This window comes from Aureococcus anophagefferens (assembly GCF_000186865.1).
Source record: "Aureococcus anophagefferens unplaced genomic scaffold AURANscaffold_55, whole genome shotgun sequence".
NCBI lineage: Eukaryota > Pelagophyceae > Pelagomonadales > Pelagomonadaceae > Aureococcus > Aureococcus anophagefferens.
The window spans coordinates 25,932-38,747 of record NW_008705608.1 but is presented as its reverse complement, the minus strand read 5'-3'; the positions used below and the strand labels follow the sequence as shown (position 1 = coordinate 38,747).

The 12,816-nt window shown below is 71.0% G+C and overlaps 2 protein-coding genes across 2 annotated transcripts; one reads left to right on the top strand and one right to left on the bottom strand.

The window, feature by feature from the left end:
• Positions 1-214: 214 nt before the first annotated feature.
• Positions 215-3,089, top strand: AURANDRAFT_67895 (hypothetical protein; the record flags this gene model as incomplete). The annotated part of the gene is made up of 2 exons (XM_009043493.1): positions 215-2,370; positions 2,672-3,089. 2 exons carry the CDS (start codon positions 215-217, stop codon positions 3,087-3,089), a joined length of 2,574 nt encoding a protein of 857 aa, XP_009041741.1.
• A 3,534-nt stretch (positions 3,090-6,623) lies between these two features.
• AURANDRAFT_70436 (hypothetical protein) lies at positions 6,624-8,155 on the bottom strand (the record flags this gene model as incomplete). Its single annotated transcript, XM_009043462.1, has 2 exons — positions 6,624-7,300; positions 7,453-8,155. The coding sequence occupies 2 exons, from the start codon at positions 8,153-8,155 to the stop codon at positions 6,624-6,626; spliced, it is 1,380 nt and encodes a 459-aa protein (XP_009041710.1).
• Between the last annotated feature and the right edge of the window lie 4,661 nt (positions 8,156-12,816).

Below are 12,816 nucleotides of genomic sequence, written 5' to 3'. Positions count from 1 at the left end.
AATCGCCGGTTTTGCAATCAGCGCCGACGATGGTTGGCTTCATGAGCGGAACCTAGGCTGCCTGTGCGCGCGCTCCGACGCCGCAGTTAACAGTGCATTCCACAAACCTAGGCGTCCGCCGCGTCCGGCGCCGCGGAGCTCGGCGCGCCGCCGTACTTGAACGGCGATGGAGGGCCGCACGTTCCGGCAACGGTGGGACGACGCGCTCGACCTGATGTACGACGTGCGGTCCATCGTCCTGGCCCTGCGCTACCACGGCGTCCCCTTCCTCGTCCTGGCCCTCATGGTCGCGTCCTACTCCTGGTCCGTCGAGGCCTGGACGTCCGTCGTCAACGAGAACCGGGCGTCCCTGGGCGTGAGCATCCGCGGCTTCCGCTGGGTCCGGGGCATGGCCGGCGACGGGCTCCAGGTCTGCAAAGGCGCGACGAAGAGCCTGACGACGCTCTACGAGCTCCACACGGACCTCGCCTACGAGTACGTCGGCGGCACGCGCGTGGCGCTGGACTCGTGCCTCGGGAGCGCCGAGCTGCGGGACGTGTCGGCGTCGGGCGCGTCCGAGGCCGCGGCGAAGGCGCGCGCCTTGCTCGGCGCGGTCGAGGACGCGGTCGAGGCGACGCTCGCGTACGTCGCCGAGGCGACGCTGGACGTCTGCGTCGAGGCGGAGGACGACGACGACGCGCTCGACGACCTCGCGTTTCTGGAGCAGCAGCTCGACGAGCCCTGGGACGACGCCGCCGCCGCGCCGACGCCCGCGCGGCGGCGCCTCGGCGACCCCTGCGACGTCGACGTGTCCGTCGACGCCTTCGAGGATCTCGCGAAGCTGTCGAAGCGCACGATCTCGGGGGCCGTCGCCTACGTCACCGCGCTCGAGAAGTTCTGCCGGCGCGCGAAGAACCGCTTGGAGGGCGGCAACGGCTTTTTGCTCTTCGGCGCGCCGCCGAACGCGCTCGCCTTCTTCTGCGACTGGTTCGAGGCGACGGCGGCGACGACGCATTCCGTCGTCAACGCGACGGCCGTCGCCTTTGGGAACGCGTCGTCCGCGTACGCGGGCGCGTTTTCCCGCGTCGGCGCGGTCGGCGACAACGGCGCGGGCTCGCCGGCCATGGCCTGGGTCGACGGCCTCGCGCCGGCGACGCTCGAGGCCTTCCTCGACGACGTCCTGGAGACGGCCGACGCCGTCGACGACGCGCTCGCGCTGCTGCCGTACCTCGACGCGTCGACGCTCGCCGCGGTGCAGACGCGCTACGTCTGCGGCGTCGCGCTGAGCGCGTTCTCCGAGCTGCGCGTCGAGACGGAGCGCAGAGCGATCCGGACCTACGCGCGCGTCAGGGACGGCGCGTCCGACGCGCTCGCGGAGCTCTACAAGATGGCGCTCCGCGCGTCCGGCGTGACGCGCTACGGAAGAACGCAATTGGCGCGGGCCAAGTCCTACGCGGCCCTGACGAAGGACGTCATCGACTTCTCCTTCGACGCCGTGTCGACGGTGAGCGACCGGGAGCTCGGCCTGCGGCGCTACGCGGCCTGGGTCTACGCGTTCGTCTTCGGCTGCAACGCGTGCCTCCTCGCGATCCCGGACCTGCTGGCGCGCACGGCGGGCAAGGGCCGCAAGGGGAGCCACTTCGCGCTGCCGGTCTACGTGCTGCAGCGGTCCTTCGAGGTCGCGAACTTCCTGCTCGTCCTCCTGATGACCTTTTTGCTCGTCGCGGCGGCCGTCTTCCTCGAGTGGCCCTTTCGGAACGTCTGTTCGCACACGCGGTCCGCGAACGTGTTGCTGCGCCAGGCCGTCTGGGCCCTCTTCGACAAGGCCGGCGACCTCGCGACGGCCATGTTCTCCTCGAAGACCGTCGCGTCCCTGCTCGACGACGTCGACCTGAGCGTCGAGATGACGTGCGACCTGAGCGACGGCTACCGCGGCGACGCGCGGGGCGTGTTCTGGGCGGCGCTCGTGGCCTGGATGGTCCAGTTCTACCTGTGGTACTACATGAGCTTCCGCTTCTACCTGTCGACGCACCACGCGCTGCGGAAGGTGCTCGACGACGGCGAGACGACGCTCCTGGACCTCATCATGGACGACGAGGACGACGACGAGCGCCGCAAGGTCGACAAGGCCATCGACCGCCTCCCGAAGCGCGTCGGCGACCGCGTGAAGCGGTCCAAGGTCCTCGAGAAGCGGTGCCCGATCGAGCTCGCGGCGCGGCGGAAGCGGCACGCGACGTTGCGCCTCGCGCTCCGGGCCGTCGACTTCCTCGACGACGCGCTCGACGACGCGGCGACGGGCGCGCTCAAGGCCGTCGACGACGCGGCCAGGGCGACCGCGGACGCCGCGGGCGCCGCGGCGGCGGCCGCGCTCGACGTCGCCGACGACGCGGCGTCCGGGGACCTCGCCGCGAGCGCCGGCGCGGTCGCCTCCCCGCGGGTCCACCCGGCGGACGTCACCTAACGGTTACTTCTTCAGGGAGCTCCGGAAGCGCACGGCGGCCACGGAGCTGTCCGCGGCGACGTGGAGCGGGTTGTGGTCGCGTTCCCACTGGAGCTCGTCGTCGCGCTGATGCGCGAGATCGCGCAGCGCCTCGACGACGTCCTTGGACCGGTCGTGGTACGCGTCCTCGCGCGCGTCGCGCTCGAGCTCCTCGATTTGGCGCGTGATGTCGTGCAGACTCTTCTTCCGCAGTTTCGGCGCGAGCTCGTGCAGGGGCGGGTCGCCGAAATACGTGCTCAGCCCGCCCACGGGCTTCCAGGGCGCCGGCGTCCTCGCGCGGCGCTCGCGCGCTCTCCGCGGCGGTCGCGGCGGCTCGCTGTGGCGCTGCGGCGTCACCTGGAGCCACGCGGACCGCGCCCGCGAGCCGCTCCGGTCGAAGAGCGTCGTCGTCGACACGTCGAAGCGCGCGGGGTGGTTCACGGGCCCGCGCCGCGCGCGCTCCTTCTTCTCCTTGCGCCGGCGCTCGCGCCGCTTCTCGAGGCGCTGCTCGTGGTCGTGCTGGCGCTTGACGACGCTCATCTCCGTCAGAATGCTCATGAAGGAGGCCTGGGAGGCCACGGACGCCTCGTCCCAGCAGGACCGCTTCGACGACGACGCCATGGACACCTAGGTCCAACCGCACCACAACGTAGGGGCGTCGCGGCGCCGCGGGGTGCCGCCTCTTCTGATCTCGAGTCGGGGAGAGCTGGAACTCGAGTCGGGGAGAGCTTGGAACTCGAACTCGAGTCGGGGAGTTGCGCCCAGCTCTCGAGTCGGGGAGAGCTTGGAACTCGAACAACTTTTGAGGCAGCTCTAGAGCTATTCAGTCAGGATCTTACCGTGCACTTTGCACTCCTGCGCTAAAAAGCATGATGGGCGCCTACTAGAGCTCAAATGGGCCCCACGAAGCCGCGCGCGCGGTCCGTGGACGTCGAGTCCGCGCATGAGCTCGCCGCGTCGCCGGACGCGCGGCGGGCGCTGACGCCCGGGCGGCTGCAGCACCGCAAGAGCTACAAGGCGGCGGCCCTCGACACGAGGCCGGCGAGCCGGCCGTCGCGCGCCGGCGAGGTCTGCGCCGGCTGCGCCGTCGCGCTGGTCGTCGTCTTCCTCTACGCGCACCTTGGCGACGACGCCGGTGCCGGCCAGCCGCGCGGCCGGTCCGCGGCCGTCGACCACCGGACGGTAAAAAAAGAACCGCCGCTCGTCGTCGACCCGCGCGCGCTCGCGCGGGCGTTCCACGCGACGCCGGCGGGCACGGCGCGCTTCGCGGCGCGCCACGCCCACGAAAAACCGGGCCTCTTCCGTGTCGCCGCGGGCAACCTGACGGTGAGCGGCGTCGGCGTCGGCACGTATTTGGGCGACGCGGACGACGAGACGGACGCGCGCGTCGCCGCGGCCATCGTCGAGTCCGTCCAGGCGGGCGTCAACGTCGTGGACACGGCGGCGAACTACCGCCGGGGCCGGGGCGAGGTCGCCGTCGGGCGCGCGCTCCGCGACGTCTTCGCGTCGGGGTTGGCGGGCCGCGACGAGATTCTCGTCTCCACGAAGGCGGGCTTCCTCACGACGCCGGATCTAGTGCGGCGCGCGCTCGACTACGGCGCGCGCGACGCCGACTTCGACGCCTCGCGGCGCCACTGCGTCGCCGCGCCGTGCCTCCGCGCGTCGCTCGACGCGTCGCTCGAGAGGTTGGGATTGGAGGCGGTGGACGTGCTTTATTTACACAACGTCGCGGAGAAGCGCGACGACCTGGACCGGGCGGGGCTGCTCGACGTGTTGGCCACGGCCTTCGCCTGGCTCGAGGGCGAACGGCGGCGACGGCGGATCCGCGCCTACGGCCTCGCGACGTTCGCGGCGACCTTCCGGGCGCCGCCGGGCGAGGCGGGAAGTCTGGGCCTCGCGCGGGACCTCGTGCCCCTCGCGCGCGCGGCCGCGGGCTGCCGCGCGGACGCGGCGGACTGCGACCACGGCTTACGCTTCGCGCAGCTGCCCGTCGGGCCGCGGTTCCCCGAGTTCTGGGCCGCCGCGTACGACGGCGGGAAGACGCTGAACGAGAGCGCGCGCGACGCGGGCGTGTCCGTCGTCGCGTCGAAGAGCCTCGGCCCGAAGCTCCGCCGGGGCGAGGACCGGTGCAACGCGGCGCCGGACGCGTCCGACGACGCCGGCGCCGCGGGGTTGCACGTGACGCGGTCCACGCCGGGTCTGGCCGTGGCGCTCGTCGGCCACAAGGCGCGGAACCACGTCGACGCGAACCTCGCCGTGCTGGGGCGACCGCCCCTCGACGAGGCCGCGTGGCGCGCCGCGCTCGCGCGGGACCGCGACTGCCAGAAGGCGAATGGCTAACGCACGTCGGGGCGGAGGCCAGAGGTTAACCGACGTCGTCGCGCGCCCAGGCGCGCCGCCGCCTTTCGTCGTGGTCCGGCGCCTCGAGCGACGCGAGCGGCGGGTAGAGCGCGGAGCCGGCGACGCCCAGCGCGTGGTCGACGATGAGCGTGCCCCGCGCGTGGTCGAGCTCGTGGAGGAACTGGCGCGCGGCGCCGCCGCGGAGCGTCGCCTCGAAGCGCCGGCCGGCCGCGTCGGCCGCGGCGACGACGATCGCGCGATCGCGGAGCGTCTCGACTGAAACGTCCGGCGGCAGCGCGAGGCACGTCTCGCGCCAGCAGCGCAGGTCGGCCTCGTCGGACCGCCGCCGCACCTCGGGGTTCACGAAGGCGCGGCCGCCGAGGACCACGATCGCGGCGTCGACGCCGCACTGCGGCGCCGCGAGGCCCGCGGCGCCGTGCGCCGCGCCCGCGCGGCGCAGCAGCGCCACGGTCCGCGCGAGCGCGCCGTCGAAGGCGTCGACGCGCGCGCCGGCGCGCCGCAGCACGGGGTCGGGGTAGCGCGCGAAGGGCAGCGCGGCTTGTCGCGCCGCCTCAGGTATTGTGAGCCAGGGCAGCGCGGTCGGCGTCCAGGGCGGCGGCGCGAGCGTCGTACCGACGAGCGCGCCGAACGCGCGACGATCGAGGCTTGCGAAGGCACTTGTGTGCGTGGTGAAGGCGAGCAGAACGGCGCGTATGGCGCGCATTGGTGGCGGCTTCTCGGCCCTCCCATTCGGCAACCAAGAATTGCCACAACGCCGATGGAGCTGCTCTACTTGAGTAGGGCTGCGCATGCGCCTCCTAGTCGTCGTCGTCTCCGTCACGCACCGCACGCCTGCAACGATGCTCGCCATCGTCTGGCTCATGCTCCCGCTCGTCGCCTGCGGCCTCGCGCTGAGCCGACCGACCGCGACCAGCGACTTTGAGCTCCTGCGCCGGTCGTCCGGCGGCGGCGGCCCGCGCGTCGTCTTCGTCGGCGGCAACCCCGGCGTCGCGCGCTACTACGACGCCGCCGCCGCGGCGCTCGCGGACCAGCTCGACGGCGACGTCGCGGTGCTGGGCCTCCGCGGCTTCTTCGAGGGCGGCGGCCGGCCGCTGCGCTGGTGGCGCGACGCGTGGCGCTGGTGCCGCGGGCGGGCCGAGGGCTGCTTCTCCGTCGACGAGCAGGCGGCGTCCGTGACGGCGCTCGTGGCCGCCGAGGCCGCGGCCTGCGCGGCGAGCGGCCGGAAGCTCGTCGTCGTCGGCCACAGCATCGGAGGCTACCTCGCGCTCCGCGCTCTAAAGGCGAGCGGCGCCGACGGCGTCTCCGTCTGCGTGCAGCCCTACCTGGAGAATAACTACGCGGACCCCGAGTTCGAGGCGCTCCGCAAGCTCCTCGAGAAGCCCTGGGCGCCCCTCGCGCTCGCGGCCGTGGCGTCGTTCGCGGCCTTTCTCGGCGCGCTCCCGCGCGCCGCGCGGCGGCCGGTCCTGCGCGCGCTGGGCCAGACCGACGGCATGGACGCGGCCCACGAGGCCATGACCTGCGACGCCATGTGCGCCTTCGGCAACGTCTTCTCCATGGCCGCGCTCGGCCGGTCGGAGATGCGGTCGCTCGCGGGCCCCTACGAGGGCCCCTGGCCCGACGCGCTCCTCGTCGCCGACGAGCCCCGGGACAAGTGGTCGCCCGCGTCCGGCCCGCTCGTGGACCGCGCGCGCGCGGGCGGCAGCGACGTCGCCGTCGTCTCGGGCGTGCCCCACGCGTTCTCGACGGCGCCGGCGTCGCGGTCCGCGGTCGTCGCGGCGATCGCCGCCAAGGTCCGGGAACTCACTTAATCGTCCCGGGTCCGCTGCGCGTCGTCGCAGTAGTACTCGAGCGTCTTCTTCAGCACGTCCTTGTCGTAGTCCGCCGTGAAGACGCAGTTGCCGAGGGCGCCCTTGAGGAGGATCAATCGCAGCGCGCCGTCCGCGACCTTCTTGTCCACGGCCATGATGGCCTCGAAGGAGGCCACGTCCATGGGCGAGTAGAGCGGCAGGAACGCGGGCACCCGCGCCTTCTTCACGAGGGCGATGCACCGCTCCTTCAAATCCGCGTCGATCCAGCCGAGCTCGTGGCTCATGTGCGCGGCCATGGACATGCCGATGCCCACGGCCTCGCCGTGGAGCCACGTGCCGTAGCCGCTCTTCGTCTCCACGGCGTGGCCGAAGGTGTGGCCCAGGTTCAGCGTCGCCCGCAGTCCGCCCTCCTTCTCGTCCAGCGCCACGACCTCGGCCTTGTTGCGGCACGAGTCCTCGACGCCCTGGATCAAAGCTTTTCGGTCCCGCGCGAGCATCGCCTCGACCCCTTCCCGCTCGAGCCACTCGAAGAAGGGCGCGTCGCGGATGAGGCCGTACTTGATGATCTCCGAGACGCCCGACGCGAGCTCGCGCTCCGGCAGCGTGTTGAGGGACCCCACGTCCGCGACGACGGCGACGGGCTGGTAGAACGCGCCGACCATGTTCTTCGCGCCTGGGCAGGAAAAGAGTGCGAACTTTCCAACTTTGGAGGCTCGTATCTCGGCCGTTTTCCACTCGATTCGGCTAATTTTTGGACGAGCGATCATCTCTCGAAGCGCTCTCGACGCGTGGATGCTTCTTCCGGCACGCGCTCGCGCGGAACACTCATGTTGAAGCGAAATTGAAGCACTCCGTTCTTCGCGCCTCTCGAGTTCACGGCCGTCTTCCCGCCCACGGACGAGTCGACCATGGCCATGAGCGTCGTCGGGATCTGGATGAAGTTGACGCCGCGGACGTAGCACGCCGCCGCGAAGCCGACCATGTCGCCGATGACGCCGCCGCCCAGCGCGACGAACGTGCACTTGCGGTCCAGCGCCTTTTCGATCGCGTAGTCCGTTATTACTCCCAAATTCTCGAGCGTCTTCGTCGCCTCCGACGGCTCGTCGTCGTTGTCCGGGAGGACGAGCGTCTCCACGCGGAGCTTCGCGCCCTTGTCGCCGTGCTTCAGCGCCGCGACCGTCGCGTCGAGGTAGCCGTGGCCCGCGACGACCTCGTTCGTCACGACGAGCACCTGGGACCCGCCGACGTGCGGCTGGAGGTAGGACGCGGCGGTCGTCGCGTCCGACGTCAGCAGGCCGTCGCCGATGTAGATGGGGTAGGCGCGGTCGCCGAGCTCCACGTTCACCGTCGTGCACGCCGGCGCCGCCGTCGCGGCGCTCTGGAGGCGGGGCGCGAGGCGCCGCGCGGGCGCCGCGGCGCGCCGCAGGCTCGCGCAGGGCAGCGCGAACAGCGCTGCGATCACTGCGGCGCGCATGGTCGCAGCGCGCATCGGTGCGCCACCCGCGGCGCGCGTGGTTGCAGCACCCATCGGTCACTCGCTCGAGGTCAAGGAGTCGACGAAGCCGGCATCGCCAGCCTCGATGAAGCCACAAGACACCGTCGCTGAGCTTAACGCTGAGCTCCGTTGCAACCAGCACAGCACCACCACCGCCGCGGAAACACCGGCAAGCGTCCCCTTACTCACAGCACCGACGCGTGCTCGCCGAGGTCCTCGCACGCGCGGGACTCGCCGGCCGTCCAGCCGCGCGACGTCGCGTTGAGGGCGTAGAGGCCGCCGCCGCGGACGACGAGCCAGGTCCGCTCCGCGGCGTCCCACATGGCGGGCGAGCCGACCATGGCGCCGCCGCCGGGGACGTCCGCGAGCTCCTCCGTCGTCCCGTCGCTCGCCACTCGGACGACCTTGTTCGACGCGACGAGGCCGCTCAGGTTCTCGCAGTCCGGGTCCGGGAACTTGGACGTGTCGTGCGTCTCCACGAGCGCATAGACGTGACCCGTCGCCGCGTCGAAGGCCATGCCGCAGAACGACGCGTTCGCCCCGAGCGCGACCCGCGGCTTCGCCGTCGCGCACGCGCCGCCGGTTGTCGAGGGCGCGGCGAGGTAGTCGATCGTCGCGCCGGCGTACCGGTTCTTGGCGAGGACGACGACGCCGTTGCCGAAGGCGCCGAACCAGGAGCCGACGCCGTCGGTCGGGTCCGCGCCGGCCGGCGGAGCGCACGTCGCGGCCGTCTCCGTCGCGTTGCCGTAGGACGCGCGCGCGAGCGCCCCCCGCCGCAGCGTCACGAAGTCCGCGCCGTCGCTGCCGACGACCGCCTCCGTGCCCGCGGGGTCCGCGGCCGGCGCCGTCGACTCGTAGACGCCCGCGCGGACGTCGACGGTCGCGGCTTCGCCGTCGTCGCGGAAGAAGGCGACGCGCGAGCCGTCGTCCGCGCGCGCGAAGTCGGACGACACGTGGGATCCGACGCGGTACGTCAGCGGCAGCGGCAGCGACGCGCAGGTGAGCGCGTCGCGGCCGTAGGCCACCGTCGTGACTTTGAGCATAGACGAGTCGACGAGCCCGCCGAAGTCGCTCTTGTAGGCGTTCTTGGCGGAGATGAGTTTCACGCCCGACGCGCTGCGCGCGAGGATCGCGGCGCCCAGCAGGGCGCGCAGCGCGCGCGGCGCGCGGCGGCCGGGCCGCGGCGAGGCGGCGCCGAGCGGTGGCCGCGTCCTGCAGGCGTTGATCGACGAGCTGCCCATCGACGAGCTGCCCGCGTCCTTGGCAAGCAGCACGAGGAGCGGATCGGGGCTCGACTCCCGGACGATGCCTTTGATGGCCCACTTCGGAGGCGGGTCTCGTTCCCTGTCGCCCATCCTTGCTCCGAGGGGGCAGCGTCCGAAGATTTCCCGGCATCATCCACTTCAACGATAAGATAAAGGCGCCCTTAGCGTGCCCCAGACTAGCGGGGCGAGGGCGCGTTGGCGGAGGAGCGCTTCTGGCGGCCGCCGGGCCCGAGGCCGAGGTGGTTGAACTGCTTCGAGGCCTGGCGGATGAGGCGGCCGCGGCCGGGAGGCCCGCTCTGGTTCGACTGCTTCCGCGCCATGGACCGCCGCGCCTGGCCCGGCTGCGCCTTGCCCCCCGCGTCCACGGAGCCGCGCTTCTGCGGCGAGTCGCCGCCCTCCTTCTCCTTGATGTTCTCCGCGCGCTTCTGCGCGAAGCCCGACTCGACGTCCACCAGGTCCGCCTCGACGATGTCGTAGACGGAGATGGACGGCGCCGGCGGCGCGGACGCGACGGTGCGGAAGCTCGAGTTCGACCCCTCCAGGCTCAGGCGCCGCCGCACGGTGGCCGCGACGGAGCGGATGGCCATCGTCGCGCGCCGCGGGTCGATGACGGAGCCGCGCCGGTTTTGGGACGCGCGGTGCACCTGCTGGTTGATGACGTGGTCCTTCGTCTCTTTATCCCCGAGCGTGCGCCGCACGTTCGGCTGCTGGGTCGGCGACGCGCCGGGCGTCTTCTTGCCGTCGCCGTCGGCCGCGCCGCCGCCGCGGCGGTCGCCCATGGACCCCATCGACGGCCGCCCGGGGCCGCGGCGCTTGTCGCGGTTGTCGAGCGCCTTGCGCCGCGACGCTTCGAGGAACATGGCCCGCTCGAGGCGCTCGCGGGCCACCGTGCGGATCACGTAGGCGAAGCCCGTGGACCGCCGCACGAGGTCGTCGAACTTGGCCTTGGTGAGCACGTAGCACTCGCCGTAGCCCAGCGACTGCGTCGTCTCGCAGCGGTGCGCGAGCGACGCGTGCAGCAGCGCCAGTTCCCCAAAAAAGGCGCCGACGGCCAGCGTCGACACGACCTTCTTCGCCGCCGACGGGTCGTAGGCCTGGCCGTTCTCCGCGGTCCGCGCTAAGACGGCGACCATGCCCCGCGACACGAAGTACATCTCGTTCGTCGGCGTGCCCGCGCGCGTGATGATCTCCGCGGGCATGGTGATGCGGCTCACGACCTGCTTCAAGATGGTGATGATCTCCACGGACGTGCAGGCGCGGAACAGCGGCAGCGCGTCCACGAGGTGGCGCTTGAGGCAGAGGTCGATGTTGAGCCGCAGCGACACGGGCAGCGCGTCGAGGTGCCGCTCCGTGTTCCGCGTGTGGCCGCATTCCAACAAATACTCGTGGAACTCGCGCACGCGGTTCTGGAGGCGGTGGGGCACGCGCTCGTAGGCCATCCACCGCTCGAGCTCCTCGAGCTGCTTCCGCTTCTCGTTCGCGCGCTCGTCGAGGTTGTCGAACAAGTTCGTGACGCCGCCGATGATGGCGGCCTGGAGCACGAGACCGGCGAAGGCGACGGCGTAGGAGAACCAGTACTGGGGCGGCTTCAGCGTCTCGCCCGCCTGGACCAGCGAGCTCAGCGACAGCATGCACGTCACGGCCCAGTAGAGCGCGATGCTGTAGCGCTCCGTGAGGTGGCCCGTCTCCATGGACTGGAAGCGCTGCTCCGGGAGCCACGTGTTCCGCGTGCACTCCGCGTAGTAGGCCAGCGTCGCGTTCGGCGAGAAGTCCGAGGGCAGCGCGACCTGCTCGCAGCTCTCGCCCCAGTCGCCTGGGCAGGACAAGAGTGCGAAATTCCCAACTTCAAAGGCTCCTCTCTCGGCCGGTTTCCACTCGTTTCGGCTGATTTTTGGACGAGCGATCATCTCTCGGAACGGTCTCGAAGCGTGGATGCTTTTTTCAGAACGGGCGCGCGCGGAACACTCACGTTGAAGCGACGTTGAATCACTCTTGTCCTGCCCTGCCAGTCGCCGCCCGTCTCGAGCGCGACCATCCAGTAGAAGCAGCCGACGACGTGGATCGACAGGCCAAAGGTCACGACCAGCAACAGCATGCGGAAGTAGGTCGGGTTCAGGTCCAGGCCCAGCGCCGCGACGAGCTCGTTCTGGCGGAAGAGCCGCGAGATCCGCGCGAGCTTCAGCAGCCGCAACGCCTTGAACAGCTTCACCTCCGTGTTCGCGTCGCCCACGGGCACGGAGCTGAAGAAGTCGATGAGGAACCAGCCCTGGAAGTAGCGGATCGCGATGCGCCACCTATCTTCGACGATCTCCTTCGTCGTCTCGTTGACGTACGACGTGTTGAAGTTCACGAGGATGTCGGCCATGAAGAGCACGTCGATGCCCATGCCGAGCCAGAAGAGCAAGGCGTCGGACCCCGGCGGCTCCCACTTGAAGCCGATCATGATCGGCACCATGAAGACGACGTAGAGCACCAAGATCATGATGAAGGCCTCCCACGCGTGGAGGTACTTGGAGTCGTGCGCGATGATGAACGTCAAAGACCGGAAGAATTCGTGGGCGCGGTCGCTCCAGGACGTCCCGCCGAGGTCGTCGAGGTGGACCGTCGCCTTGCGCATGGACTGCTTCGGGTCGAGGCGCGGGATCGTCTCCAGCGCGCGCTGGTCGCGGACGACGGCCGAGAACCCCAGGCTGAAGCGCTTGCCGCGCTCCGCGGCCGACTCCTCGCCCTCGGGCTTGCCCGTCGCCAGGGCCCGCTCGGCGATCTTGATGCGCCGCTCGATGGAGAGCTGCGGGTCCAGGCTCGACCCGCTCCGCTGGTCCAGGAGCGCCTCGACGGCGAAGCGCTCGTCCGACCTGTGTGGAAATCAACCAGTGAGCTGGGACGTCGGGGCCAAACTTCAGAAATCTCTAGCTCGGTCAAATCGAAGTCGATTTGGCTGATTTTTGGACGAATCGATTGCTCTCGTCGAGTTCTCGAAGCACAGCAGAAAACCTCGCGTCGAAACGGTCGCATACGCGCACATTGAAGTCGGGTTGAAGATTTGATTTCCACACAGCGTCCGACTCGCACAGCCGGTCGAAGAGGCTCAACAGCTCGCGGTCCTCGTCGGTCAGCGCGACGTTCGAGCCCCGGCCCGTGAGCACGTTGCGCCCGATGCTCGGCCGCCGCGTCGACGCCTCCTCGGCCTTGGAGTCCTCGGCGATGGCGCTGCCCCTGACGGCGATGTAGCGCGGCGACCCCGGGCTCGCGCGGTCGCTGGGCCGCCGCGGCGCGCCGGCCTCGGACCCGTCGAGGGACGGGTCGAGGCTGTCGCGGCGGTTCGACTCGTAGATGCTGTGGACGCTCCCGAGGCCGCTCAGCGAGCTGCCCCGGCGGTCGCCGTCGGAGCCCGCGGCGCTCCCGGCCGTCGCCGCGGCCAGCAGCCGC